The sequence below is a fragment of the Dryas octopetala genome, chromosome 2 (assembly GCF_963921425.1).
Source record: "Dryas octopetala chromosome 2, drDryOcto1.1, whole genome shotgun sequence".
NCBI lineage: Eukaryota > Viridiplantae > Streptophyta > Magnoliopsida > Rosales > Rosaceae > Dryas > Dryas octopetala.
This window is the reverse complement of record NC_141367.1, coordinates 16,939,042-16,960,819: the sequence shown is the minus strand read 5'-3', so window position 1 is coordinate 16,960,819 and position 21,778 is coordinate 16,939,042. Positions and strand designations below refer to the sequence as shown.

At 32.4% G+C, this 21,778-nt stretch overlaps 2 protein-coding genes across 2 annotated transcripts; one reads left to right on the top strand and one right to left on the bottom strand.

Moving 5' to 3' along the window:
* Positions 1-2,657: 2,657 nt before the first annotated feature.
* IAA33 (indole-3-acetic acid inducible 33) lies at positions 2,658-3,992 on the top strand. The gene is made up of 2 exons (XM_086234117.1): positions 2,658-3,299; positions 3,658-3,992. Exons 1-2 carry the CDS (start codon positions 2,842-2,844, stop codon positions 3,737-3,739), a joined length of 540 nt encoding a protein of 179 aa, XP_086090243.1. The 5' UTR covers positions 2,658-2,841; the 3' UTR covers positions 3,740-3,992.
* A 6,010-nt stretch (positions 3,993-10,002) lies between these two features.
* GS1 (Haloacid dehalogenase-like hydrolase (HAD) superfamily protein) lies at positions 10,003-15,007 on the bottom strand. Its single transcript, XM_086232995.1, has 6 exons — positions 14,595-15,007; positions 13,839-14,063; positions 13,398-13,458; positions 13,041-13,188; positions 11,605-11,684; positions 10,003-10,438 (listed from the first exon to the last, which is right to left on the bottom strand). Exons 1-6 carry the CDS (start codon positions 14,797-14,799, stop codon positions 10,306-10,308), a joined length of 852 nt encoding a protein of 283 aa, XP_086089121.1. The 5' UTR covers positions 14,800-15,007; the 3' UTR covers positions 10,003-10,305.
* Positions 15,008-21,778: the final 6,771 nt, after the last annotated feature.

Genomic DNA, 21,778 nt, shown 5'->3' with positions numbered 1-21,778 from the left:
AATAATCATCTTACTGGTCTGGTAGGTGAAACCATCAGCAATTCAGTCAATGTCAGTCATCCTCGCATGCACGCTGCTTGATGCTTCAGCTTGGTCGATCTCCCCCATGCATGAACTTTCTCTCCTATGGCACTTGGCATACCCGGCTAGTATATATATATATATACTCAGCTAGCTATTAGCTAGTCTAGCAGTGTTTCTCTTATCAATATATATTGCGAGAGATCACAAGTTTGAATTCCCCTTCCCTAGCTCTAGATAAAAAAAAATCCTCTTATCTATAATTTTATAAGATTTCATAAAATACAAAGTCAATAAATGAAAAAAAAAAAAAAAGTAAGAAAAATAACAATATCTTCTTATAATACCTGTTGAGTTTTACTTGTCGGTTCAAATTAGACAAATGGCTGATTCTAAAATTCTGGAATTGAGACGAACAATAAAAATGAGATTCTTGACCTTCCATATACATTCACATGATTTTCTTTTGATAAGTACTCTGCAAATATTATTATAACTACTCAAAATATTAGATATATTACATGGGCCTAATTACACAATATATAAAGGCTCTATAAAATTTGAAGAAAGTCTGAAACGGTGGTTTCACTTGACTTTCTTCATAATTAATCCTAATTAAATTGTTCATATTTAATATTAACTCGACTTCTTTATTATTATGTGTTTTTCATTTTCAAATTCATGTCAGCTTCAAGTTTTGTTTCTATCAAGAACTATGACTTGCCTTGGGTACTTCTACAGTTCTACTGAGGTTTCATTTGTAATTAACTTTATAAGCATGGCAACTTGGCAAGTGCTAATTAAGATGAGTTGACAAGGGACATAGTGGTCTTTGGAAGAAAAAATGGTAGAAAGTAGAAACTAGTAATTAAACACCACTTTGATTCTTTTTATTTTTATTTTTCATTTTATAGAGAGGATGGAATGACATGGCTTCCTTCCGACCATCTGAGAGTCAAAGTAGCGAGCCGTTCGGCGACCGCAGCGCGGTCGTCTCCAAAGCCCATGCATTTCAATTTACAAGATTCTTTGTTTATTTATTTTCCATAGTTTATTTGTATTTTAATTATTTAATAATTATTAAATTATTGTCTTTACAGCTTCAGCTTGCTTTTCCTTCACGCATTTTTAATTATTAAATTAACACCATCCCCATACATACTATTTATTAATTTTTAAAAATTATTTTCATGACAGCACCTACCCTAGATTAATATACAATGCAAAAACCCAAAAGAAAAAAAATATTAAAGAAAAGTACAAGAATGGAGACACACACGCACACACCCTCTTTTGCACTCACAAGCAAACATCCCTCACTCTTTCTCACCCTACGTATAGTATTGGTTAGTACCCACATGTCCTACTCTCTCTCTCTCTCACACAGACACATAGCCATTTATCTAAGTTTTACATGTTCCTTACGACTCAGATTAAAGAGAGAGAGAGGTCATGGTAATTAGTACTGAGTAGATTTAATGAAAATTAATAGGGTAAGTGAGTTGTACGTCGACTCTTATATGACACAATTAGTGGTGCTACAATTGATCACACATCTCATATTACTATCACATTTTTCATTGGTCCTTGTTCTGTCTGACTCTTTTATGACACAAGACGTACTCTCACATAAAAACATTGTACACCCTCTAAAAAAAACCCCACAATCTTTTAAGAAAAAAAAAATTTTATGTGCACTTAAAAAATTATATTAACATGAAAATTAACTTTTAAAAAATGCTCTATCACAACTAACTCAGTCATGTTTGTTCTCTTGTTATACAAAAATAAAAATCTTTTTCCCTCCCTATTTTGAGTTCTAAATAAGAAAACATATCCGTTGTTTTTTTTCTTCTTGTGTTTATGTGTGGAAAAGAACCCAAGTTTCACTTCTCCTACAAGACTCATAGATCTTAAAAATGGTCCTAGAAAATGGAACCGGCCATGCAAACAGGTCTGTCCCATGAATCTTAATTATGTGATAAAAAAGGGATATAATCGATAATATAATTAGTATAACTAGTAAATGTGGTCATAATTTTTTTTTTGCTGCACTAAAAAGAATCAAATTATGGCTGTGCGGTTCCCGCGAAGCGAATGAAGGAAAATTCAAAAGAGCTTATATATGAGTATCTTAATGTTAATCCTAAGTTATTACTCTACTTACTCTTGTCACTTTTTGTAATTAAGGGAGGTGTGATAAAATTTAGATGCATTGTAAGTAAATTTACTCCCTTACCCAACAACTGCTAGTTCCTTACTCTGGTCACTTTAACTAATTCCAAAACCTATAAATAATGACGTATGTGAGCTATATATTCACCCATGCCATAAATGGTTTTTCTTTTTTTATAATTAATGTTTTTTTCCAATTTTCTTTGGGTATTAAATGACTTTTATTTTGTTTTGATAAGATGGTATATATTAAATGACTTATCAAAAGTAAAGAGGAATTAAAGCACTGAGGCGGTTTCAGCACCTAATTAACAGAGAAAGAGAGAAAGCTGAGACCAGTCCCGACATTTGTGCTCTGTCGTCTCTCTCTCCTCCCTCCCTAACTCTCTCCTATTTATACATTTTTACCAAGACGCAACACCCCCACCAAGTTTTACTCCATCTCTCTCCCTCTTCTCAAATCCACCAAATACCAAACCCTTCTCATCAGTTCCTTACTCCATTCCTAATTCTCTCCTTAACTTAAATCCCACCAAAACACCAAACCCATTTCACTTCCTTAGCTATATATATATATATATCCATTTCTACACTTAATATATAGAGTAGAGAGAGAGAGAGTAAATTAAAGAGGGAAAAAAAAGTATGAACGCTTTTGATTTGCAGAGACAAGAGTCCTTGAAAAGGAGGTGGCAAGAGAGGAGACAGCAGCTTGGTGGTGGTGGTGGTGCAATTAGCACTCCACCTTCTTCTCATCATCAACATCATCATCATCATCATCATATGATGATTAGAAACCCTAATCATAATGGCACTGGTCTCCATGGCTTCCCGGGACTTCTTGATGACGAACTTGTTTCCACGTTGGTCCCTCCGGTCACCGTCGTGCTCGAAGGCCGGTCGATCTGCCAGCGCATCAGTCTCCACAACCATACAAGCTACCAGAGCCTTGCCAAGGCCCTCCGCCAAATGTTCGTCGATGGCGGGGATGGGGGAGCTGTCATTGACAAGGATCTTGATCTTTCAAATGCTGTTCCTGGCCATGTTATTGCTTATGAAGACATGGAGAATGACCTTCTTCTTGCCGGTGACCTTAATTGGAAGTGAGTTATATATATATATATATATATATATATGTGTGTGTGTGTATGTATTTAAGGTATCTCTGATGGCTAATTTTTTCTTCTTAGAAAGTTATGTTATTAAACTGCCAATTCAGATAAAATACTTAAATAAATTGATTGTTTAAGAAGATAATATGCAACATCGTCTCACGCTATTTAGAAAGAGAAAAATTTCTGATGATCTTAATGTTGTTAGTTTAATAATATAACATGTCAGATTTTTTTACATGTTAGATTACCTTCTTATGATATCTAGTGGTGTAATCTTTCTACTACTTCATGTTAAACTTGAATAATCTCTGATTTGTTTTTGTGTGTGTCTGTGTGTGTTGTACAGGGATTTTGTACGAGTTGCAAAGAGAATTAGAATACTGCCAGCCAAGGGAAATTCAAGGAGGGGAAGAAAGAGTAGTACATAGCTAGGTAACGTATGCATATGCTGGAGAATTTGGCATTTTGTGGATGGTGTTGGCAAGGAATTAAGTCAAGGAAGTTATATATACAAGTCATAAACGAGAAACTTGTGTCTCATAAAAACATGGATTCATGTCATATATAGAGATGAGAGATCGAGCTAGCTAGCTACCACTTCTTGGAATCATATGTACTTTTCCCAATGATCATGTAAAGGGTCACTACCATGTTCAATTTCCTTATATGAATAAAAGACCTTTTCCCACCTTGATATTAATTTTCTCATCCTAGTTTGAATTTTCTTCTTTCAGGATAGATATATATATATATATATATAGACCTTTTACCTCTCAGCTACGCAAGTAAGAGATTCATGCTTTTCCAAGATTCTAGAATTTGATAGAATAATTAGCTAGCTTAAAAAATTAAGGAGCAAGTTAGAGGATTCATAATATTATTGCAGGCACGCACATTTACCAAGGGAAAATAAAGTAATCTCCTTAATTTGCATGCATTTTTGTGTGGATAAATTTGAATGAACTAAATTAATTTATCTAATAAAATTAAGGAGGGTAGATGAAAACCAATCCCTCCTCATCAAATAAGAAACAATAATATTTAAGGCACCACCTATTATCCAAATTTTTAGTGATAAACGGATGTGGATGACATGTCAATTTTTTACATAATTTGAATATTTAATTGCTCTGAGATGCCTGTTTACTAGTTCTAAAAAAAAGTTTAAAAGCCCTTTTAAAGTTGCGTTTGGCAAATAAATTTGAAAGTGCTTTGGGATTATAATTAAAACACTTTTTAGTATATTCACATAAAACGCTTTGATTTTTAATAAAAACTTTTATATATTTCCTACGTAAGCACTCTTAAACATTAAATATTAAAGACAATATCAGTGCAACCGGAGGCCGAGAAAGACGTGAGCCTCCAACAAGTGGAGCCACTTGCACGTGATCATCATCATTGGAGATGGAGGAGTCACATGGTCAATCACACATCAATTGCCCAATAGGTGGAGCAGTTTTGAAAAAATTCTAAGAACTCAAGGGTGGAATAGACTCGAGAAATCTTGAATGGGATAAAAGAGGAATTTGCAAAGGACCATTTAATGCTCAAGGTGGAGTTGCGCAGGTGATTTTCCAACAAATTGGATGATTTCCGTTAGAACGATGGACAATTAAGATTGATTCAAGGTGAGTTTAGAGAGGAATTTTTCAAGAATTTTGATTTGATTTAAGATGGAGCTAGGTTGTTAAGAATTGTGCGAATCAAATGCAATTATCATACAATGGATATGTAATTGTCTATCACTAGATGTATTAAGTGGAATATTTCTCAAAGTTGTACTAATTATAATGCCTTTTGGTATCAAACTCGACACCAACAATATTAAGAGACGACTTGAGGTGCAAACATTGACACTTAGAATTGTGCAAACATCGCCCTGCACCAATCATATATGCAAAATTTTGCAGTGTCAATCAATTGGGACACGTTTATAGCCTTTTTTTTCTTATCAGAATGATTTATGCATGCCTTGGACATTTCTCTTTTGGTCCCAACACAGAAACATTAATTCATGTTCTGTAATTAGTTGGATGCATGGTTCATCTAGAACTGATCACCTTGTTAATAAATAAGGTAACATCATTTAAAACAACAGTAAATTATAGTCGGTAGAAGCACCCCTAGATTGTACTCTATATATGTAATTTGCCCACTTGTATCTGGTCCTAAATAGCATTATATACTAAGCACTAAATTTTCATAAATGGTCTTAAGTTCTCAATCAACTCGAACAAGAAAAACAGCTGTTGTAGCATTATCACCATCAATGGTTCCGTTGGTGAGAAACAAAATTAATAAAACAATTGAAAATGCTAAAGAGAAAAAGTTGGTTATATTAAATAGGGACAGATTACTTTAGAAAACCAAACAAAAAGGGCTTGTTATATTATACTTAAGTTTTCATATTTTGCATTAAAAAACATTCACATGCATTAAAACCTAGAGCGTGACTTTCTGACTTTGGTTATCCTATATATATAATGAATCAGATCTAAGTAAAATATATAGCTAGCATATCTAATTAATCCGGAGAAATGGATTGAGTTTTGCTTATTTTGTTTCATGGTAATTAAGTGGTTAGTTTTGATGAACACTAGTCAAATATATATATTAATTGGGCTAACTGCATATATAGCATCTCTTCACATAACAATTTAAACTCTTCAATTGGATATTTCAAAATGTATGAACTTAAAGAGGGATCTTCCTTAACAATCCCACATTGATGGGAGAAATCCCTAAGGCTACGTTTGGCACGCCGGACTGTGTTGGATTGGACTATTCTTATGGATTGGACTATTCTTATGGATTATGCTGGATAGTGTTGGACTGGAGTAAGCATGACTAAGTGTTATCCGTGTTTTTGTGTTGTGTCGGACTATGAAGCTGGATAAACTAAATAACATTATCCTGTGTTAATTTGGTGCATGGTCGGACTGAGTTATAATTATATTAATTTGTAAATAAATAAAATATATTAATTATTAAAATAAATTTTATTAATTTCAATGCCTAAAAATATTGATTGATTTATGTATTTTATTAAAAAAATATATGATTTTTATTAGATGGAGCGGTGCTAAATAATCTCATTTAAAATAATACCGGGTCTTACCAAACGTGGGTTTACTTTGTTATTTAACACAATCCTAGCTAGCGCTGACTAGCACAGTGAAACAAACTTAGCCTAAGTGTAACTAGTGTATATACAACATTCCTTTAACAACATCTCTTCATATATTAGTTACATATATGATTATTTATTGTGAAAAAGAAAATGTATACACGCATCTTATATAATATAATTGTATGTACGTTGGCAACTATAATTCTGAAGCACTTGTATATAGTTATATACCCATTGTTTAAATTTCTCTAGAAGTCTCAAAAAACATTTGTAATTTTCTAAGAGAAAGAGGGCTTAAGTTAATAATTACTGGACCTTAACCACTTACGTACGTGCATTAATCAACTTGTGCTAAATTCTTCAAAAGTTGCCACAACTTGCATTAATCTAGACCCTAAAACATAAATTTTTGTTGATGCACAAGCATAATGTTCTCTAGCTATAGAGTTAATTAAAAAGCATCCATAACGGGTTTAATTAATTGTGCCCCCACATGGGTTTGACAATTATGGTCCTCAGCCTAATGACATGCTAACCAACCTCCCAAAAAGGGCCAAATTAAACCCATACAAAAGTTTTAATGTCTTTGACTTTACAGTTTTGCAGCAGCAGAATTCGCCATTTAATCCACATTTTAAGATTGGACAAAGGATACATACAACCAGTCCATTGCTGGTAGCAACCACTATTGCATTTCAATGTCTTGGCCCAACCTAGCTAGGTCCTAATTAAAAGCCAAGTATATATTTTAATGTTGTGAATTTAAGGCTCAACCTCCATGTTTAATCTAAAATCAATATGGGACACATGCATACATGCATGAAACAATTGTCACACAGCTAAATAGTTGTTGGACACTTACAAGGATTGCGGTTCACCATGCATCGATATTATCTCCAATGTAATTACTTTTGGAGTTCAGTCTGAAGTTTTATTTAAAAAAGTCTTAGTACAGCTTGATACTGGATCTCAATGTGAATAAGTGATATATTTTATATGATCGATCATACTAATTATTTGATCCATAATTGATCCCCACAACTAGTTCAAATCCTGATCGTCCATAATCTATAATCATGTCCTTCATGATATTACCAATTGATCACCATAAGTCTTGACTTGTTCCCTAGATTCAAAGTTTACTTAATAACTGAGTCACAGTCGCACAACATGCATGCTACTCCTTCTGCCTCATATTCATATATACAAGAATGCTCTAAAATTAACTTGTTAGTAAATTAATACAAAACTAACTATCCTGTTGAGACCATTGCATAATGTAATCTCAAAATCCGAACCGTATATTTTTTAGACCATACTTCAAAGATTATTCCTGTAAAAAATCTTCAAAATCAGAAGTCATTTAGTCATTTGATTATAACAACAACTATTTCTATGCTTTTATCCAAAACACTGATCGTCTATTTATTTGATCTGAATTAGATAAGTACATGATTTCCGATTTAGTTGATTTTTTGCAATGATGATCTTTGAAATATGACCTAAATAATTGACGGTTCGGATTATGAGATTAATTATGTGGTGGTCCCAAAAGCATGGTTAGTTTCGTATTAATTTACTAACCAGTTAATTTTAGAGCACTCCTTATATATATATATATAAGGGTGATTTCTAATTTCACAAAAATGGTGCACTATTATGATTGTCGAGCCAAACTATCGCTTCAAATACTTGTATACAGTCCTTAAGAGAGGATGTCCGCAATTGTTTTTTGGAAGGCGTATAGAATGACATAAACAAGAAGCACATCATCGATCTTATACACATTTGCAAAAAAAAAAAAAAAAAATCAGATCATCCGCATATGTGAAAATTCTATATATATATATATATAATTTTTCTCAAGTGCGGATCATCTGTACTTAGGACCCGTTTGGTTTAAATTTTGGAGGTCTGTGAATGAGAAATCAATTTCATTCCCACGTTTGGTAAGTACAAGGAAGAGAAATCAATTCCTCATCCAAGAAAATCTGATGCCCATATTGGGAGAAAAATGAGACCCTTGCTCCAACTTGTGTTTTGTTTTTCCCTCTCTTGGGAAAACATTTATTGCTTCTTTTTGGACAAAATTAATCTAGTTATTATTTTAAAATAAATAATAGATGAGTGTATAATTGGAAAACTGACTTAATTCCTAATACTTTCCCAAGCTTACCAAACACAGGAAAGAGAATTTCACATTCCCTTCTCACTGAAAAATGCAAAGGAATTGATTTCCCAAGAAATCAATTCCGTGAACCAAACGGGCACTTAATTTTTTGCAGGTTCATATAAGATGACGTGATTCCTCTCTAGAGAAGAACTGTATGTATATATTTCACTTTTTTTTGGGATATTTATATCCCAATATTAGACAATAACAAATCAAATCACATGGAAGGTGGAGCACTTCTTGAGTTCTTGGGTCATATCTATTATATTTGGACTTATGAGTTGGTTTTAGTGGTATATGCATGCGATTTTTTCTTTTATTGTTTGTCTAAGGGCATGGAGTCATATGGGAACCATTTTTAATTATCAAATGATGTTGCAGTATTTTATTTATTTAAAAACTAGTGATTCTAACCATTATTAATTAAGGCTTTTTTATTCAAATACCACCTGAACTATAGAGGGTGTGCTCAAATACCACCCAAACTTTTTTTCTTGCCAATTTGCCAGCTGAACTTTCACATATTGGCCAATCTACCACCTACCGTCACTTTAGTTAAATTTTCTGTTTATTTCAAGGGTATTTTCGTCATTTATATAAAAAAAGCTTTTTAAATATTTAAAAAAAAAAATCTAAGTAAACCCCCTTAAAAAAAGGGTATTTCCATTTTTTATTTTTTAGTTTTTAAGTTTTTTTATAATTATATTTTAAAAAAAGTTTTTAAAATAATAATATTTTTTTTATTGTTTTCAAGGACAAAATGGGAAGTTTGGAAAATTTTTTGATGATTTAACAGAAAAATGGATGTTAGGTGGCAAATTAGCACATTTTGATAATTTCAGGTAGTAAATTGGCAAGAAAAAAAGTTTGGGTGGTATTTGAGCACACCCCCTATAATTCAGGTGGTATTTGGGTAAAAATGCCATTAGTTAAAGCCATTTTTGGATTACTGTTCACATAGTCATCTAGTTTGGTAAATTTGTATGTTCAAATAGTCATTAATTCTATGAATAATTACATCCACTTTTTTGGCTCATTACCTCCAAATTTTATAAATTCATCTTATCCTTAATTATTTAATTTTATGAGAATATAAGAATATAAATTTTTCCTGTCTCCCTTCGCTGAAAGAGACCAGTAGTCATGGTGTGGTGTTAAGGGGAAGGAGGCTCTTCCCTCCCTCCCTACTTCCTTCCACCTAGGCTAGAATGGTTTAGAACTTGCAAGGACTGAATAGCCACTTTGGACATCATGACTCCCAGATGAGGGTGGTAGGGCATCCAAGTGAATCCTATTTGAAAAGCCACTTCTAGCTAGGTTTGATTCCTAAATATCGATATGCATATTTTATTCCTGCAATTCCTCTACCTCTATCCAACAATTCCTTTTCTGCAATGATGCATTTTAAATAATAAATTTCTGACCAAAATGCAGTTGATGCAGATCTAGTTATGCATCATCTGTCAAAAGCTCTAATATATAAAGCTACTAATCAGCTAAGGAAACAGCTAGAATTCTGAAACAAAAATCAAATAATCCCTGTTTAAAGTGGCTGATCAAACAGCTTGAAGGTTGTTCTTTCTAGCTGTTCCAGCAAAAACCTTCAAGCTGTGCCTTCAATTCTAATCAATAATAATTGATTGCTGTTTCCTTGTTGCAACACAAATGTGCCACAAAGCATATGCAGTTTAGCTCGCTGTATTTTCAAATGGAGGCAAACCCCAATCATTTGGGTTTAAGTCCAACAGAGATTTCAGGACTTGGTCAGCAGCATCATGAAAAGAGCTGTCCAGCCTTGGATCTGGGACCATTACAACAGACCTGCATAGCATATGGGATTAAAATATTGGAACCCAGGAACAAAATGTTCAATTGCACCAAAGGCTGTGTTTTCTTGCTATTAAAAATATAATATTGTCATGCAGATACTGTAGACAAAGTTCATGTAACAGCACAAAAGCAGAGAATAGATATTTCAACCAACGTAAAGGTCAGATGACTTCTATTTGTGGTTTACTAATTTGAGATGCCACCAAGAACAAGTCATAAAGAATCATAGATTTTAAAGAAGGGGGAATCAAGGTACGTAGGACACTAACACAGAAGACAAGTGACCTATTTGGCGTAGGGGTCTTCCTTGTTTCGGTCAAAATCGAGCCACCAATACATATTTAATTTTGTTTGTGGGTCAGGTAATCTAAATGTATTTGCAACTTGCAAGCAGAACTCCTCTGCCTTTATGGCCTTCATTTCAGTGATAAAGACACATCATGCCCTTCTAATAGGTATACTTTCCTAAAGTCCTTAAAGCCCTTCCATTAGTGGTTGAGCCTACATACTGCAATTTAGTTATGTCAACAGCACAAGTGCTTTTGTTTCACAGGAATATGACAAGTATGTAGGCTCACCCCCCTTTGGTTCAAAGAGGATATTGGAGTGGAATAATAAAACCTTCAGGCTAATCTCTTGATATATAGATCTTCTATATTTTAACATTTAGTTCGTAAATAACTTCTTCCTCCTTTAACTATTGTACTCTATTATAACAATTCTCAGGATAACATGAATCCAACCTAAAATGATTAGTTTTCTCTCAAGTAGACAAGTCCATTTTGTAATACTTCAAAACATATCCCCCACTGTCTCCGTAAAGAATTCTTTATATATTTACTGTTATAAGTATAAAAGATAAACATGTATCTATCTTTTGATTTGTGAAGTTAATTTTTTTTTTTTTTTTTTTAAATTGAAGATAGATAAGAATGTCACCAAACCCTTACTAACCATGTAGGTTATATTTGTCCTTATGATGGCTGGCAACCAAAGGAGCAAATGCATCATTAGTCTGTAGCAATAATACCACTTTTTCAATTTTTTTAAATCAAATTTGGCGAATTTTAAAAAACTTTGGCACATAATGACAGTAAACTATTCTGATATGAAAACCAATAATTACACGTGAAAAAGTTTCAAATTAAAGCACTTACATCCCAGCATTCTTAGCTGCAAGAACCCCAGAAGGTGCATCTTCAAACACAAGGATTTTCTGTGGATCTATTGGGCCACCCTGTTTACACAAGTCTTGTCATTAGTCACTTTTACAACATCACTCTCTTGATAATGAGGAAAGGAGGTAATAAATAAACAAACCATGTGAGTGCAAAAATATCCCAAGAAAAAAAATTATCATCAACTAATGTGATAACCCAATTTTATTTGTGTGGTTGTACAAGCGTGTGATGAGTCTCACATCAGTTATGTGTTTGGTCGGTCTGGGTTATATAAGGGATTATAAATAACTCTGTTAGTAACCAATCTTTTTGGGGTATGATGCTGATGTGGAAAGTGCTTTCCTTAGTCGAGAGAAATAGTATCAAAGTCAAGCTTAGTATCACCATATGACTTGAAGGTATTATAGCACAAGTTTGAACACTAACAGGGTTGTCAGGGATTTGATTGTAGGTTTTGAAAAGGGGGTCAGGTATTTGAGTAGGAAGATTGTGGTATCTTAGTTTTGTTGGCATTGGTTGTATGAGCATGTGTTGGGTCTCACATTTGTTGTATGTTAGGTCAATTGGGCTGTGTAAGCAATACAGGGAACTTTATTAGTGCCCAGTCTTTTGGAGTAATGAATCAATGTGGCAAATGTGTCCCTGGGTCGTACCAAATATTTTGGTATCCTAATTTATTTGTATATGAGTTGTGCGAATGTGTAAATCACTACATCAAGTGTGCTGGGTCAATTTCTGAACTATAAGTGATTATGAAAAGCCTCATCAGTGATTAAACTTTTAAAGGTATCGCATCAATGTGGTGAGGGTTTTCCTGGGTCGTGACAAATATTATTAGAGCCACCCCTGTATCACTATGTGGGTTCTTTCTTTCTTTCCTGTTTTTTTTTTTTTTTTGATAAGTGTCACTATGTGGTTCAAAGTTACTATAGTATGGGCACTAACAAGATGTCGCACATCTGATCGTGACCTCGATGAGTATGTCATGAATTTGAGTAGCAAGATTGTAGTACCTCAGTTGTGTTTGCATTTGGGTTGTGTGAGCATTTGTTGAGTACATTGCTTGTATGCTAGGTTGATTCTAACTTATATAAGTGATCCCGGGGAACTCCACTAGTGAAGGGTCCTTTTGAGGCATTGTGGGTATGTGGTAGCACGTCCCTGAGTCATGACATAGTGATACACTAATTGTGTGGGTTGTACAAGTGTGATCTGAGTCCAACATGGGTTGTGTGTTTAGTCAATATGGGCTGTATAAGTGATTATTAAATACCCCATCAGCGACTAGTCATTTCGGGACATTGCATTGATGTGGCAATCATTTTCAGGATCGTGAAAACTAATGTAATAAAGGATATGACCCAAAAAAAAAAAATTAATGTAAAAAAGGAACACATATAAGATGGTTATACCTCAAACCTATTTGCTGCTGCAAGGAATATATCTGGAGAGGGTTTGCCTTGTTTAACTTCTGGATCATCACCAAGGACAACATGATGCATCAATGAAAAAAGTTCACCATGGCTTTGTGTTTTCAATTCAAAGTGTCGCCTATGAGAACTGCAAGATATAGTTACAAACAAGTGATGCTGGTGACCATCTTTTTGGTTTTATCATTATATAACTCCAACCATAAATGAATTTAAGATAACACAAACAGGTTAGAGAAGGTTGGAAGTTAATGATCATCTGTAAGAGAACTGCTCCAGATGTCTATTTGGTGAAATGGTTATAAGTACAAAATGAAAAACTAAATAAAGGATCCGTACCCTGTTGCCAGGCAAAATGGTACTCCTTTTGCATGAAGATGTCTGATCAAGCGGCTGGCCCCTACAATTACAGAAAAATATTAGATCAAAACCACCAGAAGCCTTTTGTATAATATTAATATCCCCAGTTCAAAGAAAGTGAAAACCTCATAATTAGCATATGATCTCAGAAATGGACAACTTAAATCACAAACTGTCCAATCAGTGCTTCTTCAGTTGGTAAGCATTCAATTTGCACACACGGTAGAACAATACAAATCGAGCCACTATACAAGGTATAGACAGCTAAACCAGATACCATAAAGTTTAATATAGAAATTTGATGGAAAGCAAAAAGTACAAATCTTTTTTTTTTGGTTGAATAAAAGTACAAATCTAACTGGGCATTTTCTGCAGTTTGTAAATACATCTGTGTTTGTATGTACTCAATTAAATGGTAACCTGGCATGAGCTCGCTTGTTGGAAACATTTCCTTCAGCATTGCCTCTCTTTCAACTAGAAAGTCCTCAGCAGTAAGAGAGTCACTAATTCCAGTCTCTTCGACAAAGACTCGAGCAGCTTCTATTGCTTTCTTTCCCATCATTTTGGCTTTGAGAGACCAATCAAAAGTTTTATTGTACCTAGCAAGTATAATTTCCTGGACTTCAGTATAGAACTTCTCTGTGTCTGAATCAGCAAAAACCATATCAGACCATCAGTTTTTTTTCCTACAATATGGGGCATAAACTATAAGCCCCCAACTTAACAACCAAGCTATTTGGGAACTCATTATGCATTAGTCAACAGCAACAATAATAGGAAAGATGTTATGGAGATTATTAGCAACCATTGAAATAAAAGTTCATATGTAAAAACAGCTAATATATATAACATATATTTGGAGTTTCACCAGAATATTTTTTTCAAACAATTTGGTCTCTATGGCTCTTCCAGCAGCGTAATGGGTCCAAAACTATCACAGCCTATGCTTAAAATACAAAAGAGAGAATTACTAAAATAAGTAAAATTGGTGGCCAGGATTATCAAAACAAAACCCAAGTGAAAATTTGAAATCTATGGCAGTTGGTGCAGATATAATTTGGCTTAGAAGAATAAATGACAACATGTAACATCCCAACTTCAGTGAAACGAAGACAAAGGTGCAGAAAAACAGAATGAAAAGAGAGACAATGCAGGGGAAGTGTTTGATGAAATTACCGAGTAAGAGGCCGTCCATATCGAAGATGACATGAGTGATTGGTCCTCTTCTGCCTGAGACAGGTTTTGCCATTGCAAAATGGGGTCTTGGGTTTTCTGAGTAGGTACGGAAGTATGGATATGATTTTATTGGAGAAATGCAGGAATAATTTGATGGGCAAATTATGGGATTTGGGAAAGCTAGTCGTCGCCAGAGTCTTGACATGGACTTGGATCCGAATTCCAAACAATCCAGATGGGCTGGATCGGGTGGTTCTTTACTTTAATCTGTGCAACATATTGCACCCGTAAGGTAGTAAAAATAAAATGCTGCTATTCGAATCCAATTTTTTATTAGTGGCGCGAACATATTTTTTACACTCATATTTATTTTAAAAAATATTAAAATTGATTAATATATCCAACATATTTTTATAAATTACCTTTATTAAAACTCAATAATTAAAACCATCGTCACACCCAATAATTTTACTTACTATACTCAATAAACACACCCAACAAAAAGAAGTGCAGAGATGTTTGAAAAGAATTAGGAGAAGATGATGATGATGAGAATGGTAGAAAGACTGTTGTGACCCAGTCGTATGTGGTGGATGTGCCTGCTGGGAGTAGCAAGGAGGATACTTGTTTGTTTGCTAATAGTCTAATACTATTACGGGTTGCAATCTCGGGTCTTTGGCTAAAGTTACAGAAAAGATGGCTGGTAATTAATTAAATTGCTTGGAGGTTTAATTAAGGGTTCTATTAATTCAGAGCTGAAAGGTTCAATGTCTTCCGGCCTATCTACTCTCACTATTTCCAAAATTTCATGATAACTTTGTGTTTCTGTTTTGTTTCTGCATATTAGTGTAGTAGAGTTTAGGGTTTTGTTATAGAGGAGAGGTGCGTATAAATGTTGAAGAGATGAGTGAAAATGTTGGGTATACAGAGCTGTTGGGTATAGTTGTTAATTATTTTTAAAATTTTAAATTAAATGTTTGTCCTTAATAATCAATTTACATTAAGATAAAATTAAAAATTAATATTTTATTAAATTATTGAGGCTATAAAAAAATTAAGTCCAAATAACGATACCCTAAAAATTATAATAAAGCGATCCAGAAAGAATGTAAAGTTGGTCCATGGGCTTACACGATTAAAGGTGAATGTTGGGTGGATAAGGGGTTAGGAGCTTAAGATGGTTGTTTGCCCAATTTTATTTTTTTAAAATCTACCGAGCATTCGGTCTAAAAAATACGGAAGAAATTATAACGTGGATTTATTTAACATTGCAATTTTTTAAGTGAGTTTGGTTATTTTTAACATTAAGAGTCTGAAAGTGGACTTTAGAATCATTATTTGAAATTATTAATTAATTTTTTTAAGTTGTTACATCATTTCAATAAAATTATAGGGAAATTAATATTTCACTTATAACGATTAGTTGTACAATTGAAATAATGCCCATTAAAAAAACAATTATATAAGCAAACATTATTATAAAATGTTTTTAAAAAATTGGCAATTGATAATGAATAACTTTGAAATAAAATATTTAATTTTTGGGAAATCTTTGAATTTAAATACAAATGTTTATTTATGGAGACACATATTAGTTTTAAAAATTTGAGAAAAATTAATGTAAACAAGCAGCCCAACATGATATATAGAAAACTTTGGCCCAACTCGGCCCATATCACTTAATAATGGGCCGGGTCGACTTTAAACAGGTTATGCCCTGTCAAATCCGAACCGACCCGATCTGGCCCATTGTACACTTGGATACCCTCCAATAAATAAAATATTAATAATAATAATAAATGGATTCAATGTGTTAATATCGTAGAAACAAATCAAATTGATGGTATAGAAAATTAGGATTAAATACCAAATTCTAATAATTTTTTGGTATAGCATGAAGACCATATAATATTTCAATTGAACTACTAAATTTAAATCTAGTTTTTTACAATGTTTTATAAGCAAACATTATTATAAAATGTTTTTAAAAAATTGGCAATTGATAATGAATAACTTTGGAATAAAATATTTAATTTTTGGGAAATCTTTGAATTTAAATACAAATGTTTATTTATGGAGACACATATTAGTTTTAAAAATTTGAGAAAAATTAATGTAAACAAGCAGCCCAACATGATATATAGAAAACTTTGGCCCAACTCGGCCCATATCACTTAATAATGGGCCGGGTCGACTTTAAACAAGTTATGCCCTGTCAAATCCGAACCGACCCGATCTGGCCCATTGTACACTTGGATACCCTCCAATAAATAAAATATTAATAATAATAATAAATTGATTCAATGTGTTAATATCGTAGAAACAAATCAAATTGATGGTATAGAAAATTAGGATTAAATACCAAATTCTAATAATTTTTTGGTATAGCATGAAGACCATATAATATTTCAATTGAACTACTAAATTTAAATATACTTTTTAGATTAGGTCACAAACATGTTGGCCCTTTGATTTGAGCCTTTTCCATTTGACATTTTTGTCATTTGCCCCACATATGATGGATGTTAGTTAAAATTTATAAAGTTTTGACAAAATTGCCCTTGAGGCTTTTATATTATCTTGAAAATTTGCTAATGTAGTCTTAATTTCACATTTAGTTGTGACTGTACAACACTCACAACTTCAAATTTAGTTGTGACTGAACGACAGTCACATCTAAGTTGTGAGACAGTCACAATTAAGTTATGACTTAATTGAATTTTTTTTTTAGAGAAATTATACTATAATATAGTATAAATAGAGGTCAAGACAATACTTTTACTCAAAAGAATATATAGTATAGTAGTGTGAGTTGTCTCTTTCAATTTACCAAGACAGTCACAATTAAGTTGTGACTGGATTGATTTTTTTTTTAAAATACAATATAGTATAAATTAATGTAATATTATTTTTATTTTTTATTGTAGTGGCATGTGATGTAATATTTGTAAATTTTAATACCTTTTATTTTATTATTTTATTTGACTTTTCAACTAGTACGGTGGTACCTAATCTAAAGCTATTTAATTTTGGTACCTAAACTAAAAAATTATTGAAATTTAGTAGTTAAAATCAATGAACCTTTGATGGTATTGGTATTTGATTGTACTTTTAACACCTTACTTAATAAAGACCGGAGATCAAGCAAATATTTGCATTAATCTACTCCATCCAGAAGGGAGAAAAAATCTACTCTTTTTTTTTTTTTGGGGGTCTGAAAAAAAAAAAAAAAAAAAAAAAAAAAAAAAAAAAAAAAACCTTCTCTAATGTTTCCTGTACTCTTTCATGCCACTCCAGAAACCTTTGATATCCCTTAAAGCACACCTTAAGAACCTAAGATGGGATGGTATTCTGAGGATTCATTTCTCATTCTAACCTATATTTCTGTAGTGTTTAAGAAATAAATGTTGGTTTATTTCCCACTTCTTGGTTCTTTCTAATTCATTCACTTGTGGGTAGTTGTTTTCATTTGCTTTATAGGAGAGCTTGTAACTCTAATAGTTATGAGCATTTATTATTACACCTGAGGTTATGAGTTTGAATTTTCCTCTCCCAATATTCTTTGATAAGAAAACAAAAGTTCTCTATGCTTTAGGCTAATAATCTTTGTTGTTGACCTATACCTACTAATTAATATGCTACCCAATTAGCCATTGAATGGTCATGGCCCATTCATAAAGGAGTTGAATTTGGAAACATTTACAGCTGAAAATAAAATTTGTAAGAATAAAGTTTGGATGATATTTTAATATTAATAGGTTACGTATATATGTCCCTTTCGTGTTTCGCAATTGTACCTGCCCAATATATTACCATTTCTTTTTCTTTTGATAGATGATTTTATATCTCATGCCTTTTCTTCGTAAATCCCAACAATTAACATTTTTCACATTATCCAATATACCTCTTACGTACCTTTCGCATAAAGCGATAATTAAAGAATAATACAAAAGTTGGTTCGAAATTTTGTTAGTAATTAAAATACCAATCCTTGTCCATGACACAAATCTCGATCTGTTTAGAATGCAGAAAAAATAATAAGAGAAAACAAAAATAGATGCATATTCTTAAAGTCTATCCGGCTCCGGCCCCCCTGCCCCCAACCAAGAAGAAAAAGCAAAAAAAAAAAAAAAAAAGGAGCAACCATGTATCCCCTAGACGGCTAGACGTAAGCAACATTAATATATATATAAAAAAAAAATTGGAAACACGGAAAGATTTAAATGTAATTTTTTGTCAATGATTATTTGATTTAGTGGATGATATTTAATTTTTTGTTGTTGAATGAGGTCCTAACTCTTGGGTTCAAATCTCATAAACGACAGTTGATTAATAACAAAAATAAAATTTTTTTTAAATCCCAATTGATGTAGTAGTATTTCATTTATTAATATTTCGATTTACTTTGAATTTAATTTAGGGAGATTTAGAGTCCAGTCTATTTTATGAGTTTTTCTTAGACTAAGACCGATAGTGATTTAGGATTTTTAATTTTAATTAAGTCATTTTATTTTTCTTCTTTGACGGCTGCACTCTACACCCTAGAAAGGGAAATACCCTTCAAATAGGGGGAAATACCCTTCAAATCAGGGAAGGACTTTATTATGAATTAAAATAATTTTTTTTTATAAATTAAAAGGACTTTATTATAAATTAAAAGGATTTTTTTTATAAATTATTATGAATTAAAAGGATTTTCTTATATATTTTAAAACACCATCGGTCTCCATCTAAAAACTGTTTTTCTAAAGGACTTAAACCTAATTATCTCTTTAATTTATTTATAATGTATTGTAAAACAGTAATGCTAGAGTCACCAAATGATGTGTAAATGAACATGTAGTATATCTTACTAAGAGCATCTGCAATGGTGAGGTTCATTTCAATTTTATTACAATAAATTAAACTAAAGGTAAATGAATGACTTGCAATGGTAGAGTTCATTTCAATTAAATTAGGGATCAATAGTTCATTTCAAAGATAAAAAAAATATAAACTTTGAAGTGAAATTCATTTCAATAAGCTGGCTCACCATGTAAAAAAGTATATATTTACAGCCTCTCTCATGTCGACACATAAACTATATTATATTTGAATAATCACTGCAATTAAAACTGCAAATCAGTCCAAAACAGTTCACAAAATTGAACTATTGAACAACCACTGCGGATGCTCTAATAATAAATGAAATTTAAAGCAGACTCAAATTTGAATAAATAAGATACTATCATATTTTTCAGTGAACAAAATTTGATTAATTAACAAAGTTGGTGAGTGTACTCTTAATATGATTGTTAGCATGCTGAAAAATGTAGATAAGAAAGTTTAAAATTTCAGAATAGTAGTGTGGATACATCTAATCAAGGTGTAAAATTTCGTTTTTTGGAGGTATGAAAATTTTAACACCATACCAAATTCATTTCTAGAAATTTTGGGGAAATTTTCGAAGGTAGAGACTGGAGGGAGAGAAGGGAGGCGAAGGCAGAGCCGTCGTCGCCGAAGGGAGAGAAGAGATCGGGGAGAGAAGAGATTCGGGGAGAGAGAGGAGGAAGAGAGGGAGATCGGGGGAGGAAGAGATCAGGGAGGGAGGAGGGAGTGAAGGACTGGGAGAGAGAAAGAGAAGGTTTTGTTTCACAGAGAAGAGAAATGAGAGGAAGACTACTGGTCTACTGGAGAGTCATAGGGGAAGAAAAGGAAGGAAAGAAAAGAAAAAAAAAAGAAAAAAGAAAAAAAAAGGTTTGGGGTTTCATTTGGCCGTTTTGGAGTTTCATTTAGTTGTTTTTAAACTTTAATACATTTCTATATAAAAAATAATTAACTAAAGGGCCTAAACCCTAATATCCTATATCATATCTTAAACAATTTAGAGTATAGATTATAAAGTATATATGGTTTAGTGTATAGATTATAGAGTATAAAGAGTATTAAGGTATATAGAGATTAATTATTAATTAGTGACCTATTTTTTTAACAGTATTTGCTTCCAGCGCGCATTATATTCACCTTGTATCACATCAAATCTACTATATAATTTGGTTTCTTCAATGTTTTTTATCAATGTAGTAAATAATATGTTAAATAAACATATGGTCAAGTTTCATTCAAAATTTCCGTATTTTGATATTAACTTTCGTCGTTTTTGTCGAAATCAAAATTTTAATCGAAATTCCGCAAAAATTTCCTCAAAACCGAAATTTTACTCATTGCATCTAATAACTATTCCATTCTTCTTTTATTCGGAATATTGGAAATTAATCACATTTAATTATTATAGGTTGGCCGCAATTTGAGCTTAGGTTATGTACATGGATTCTATTTTAGATTTTGTCTCATCTGGTATAATATCCCACATTTTGTATATAACAGGCCTAAACATAAGTAGGTAGGATTAGGATCAATTAATTAATTAATTAATTAATTTCCCCTTTCAGAGTATATTAGAAAGGATTAATTTCCCTACCCCAATATTTTGATCCATAAGGATAAAACAAGTGCATGCATGTTTTACTTCTTGAGAATCATCTGGCCATGGGGAAGCGATAGTTACCTCTCACCCTACAAGTCATATTCAGATGTTCTAGGTGGTAGCTAGATCCAAAAAAATACACTATTATTACCCATTAGAGCGTTTAGATATATGCAATGGTTGTAGGAGTGGCAATTGAGTCATGTTATATGTCATGTCATTTTGTATTTGTGTCCATTGCTAGTCTAGTAAATTTTAACTTAACTGGTTTAATTAATTTTATAATATGAATTTAATCAACATGTATGTTTAATTAATCGTATCATATAAGTAGTTAATCTTAACTCGATTTGTTTAATAATCAATGTATTATGCTTGAGTTGACTCACATTATATGTTAATGCTAAAAAATAATTACCCGGCCTTAAAAATTCCCCAATGTGGAGAGGGACATTCCCTTCAAAATAAGACCAAATTATTATTTCTAAACAAAATCTATCACTGTTGTACTCTTCTAAAATAAAAATCTAGCTAGTAGATCTTCATACTAATAAAACCATAAACAAAATATTCTTACGGTTTTACAAGAGGATTCATACAATGTCATTCTAGGAAAGATCGAAAAATCAATCATTTTCCTTAATTTATACGATATTAATTAAATATGTTTGTTATGTCAAAATGAGATTACTCATTTTGAATGTAAGCTGAACTATAT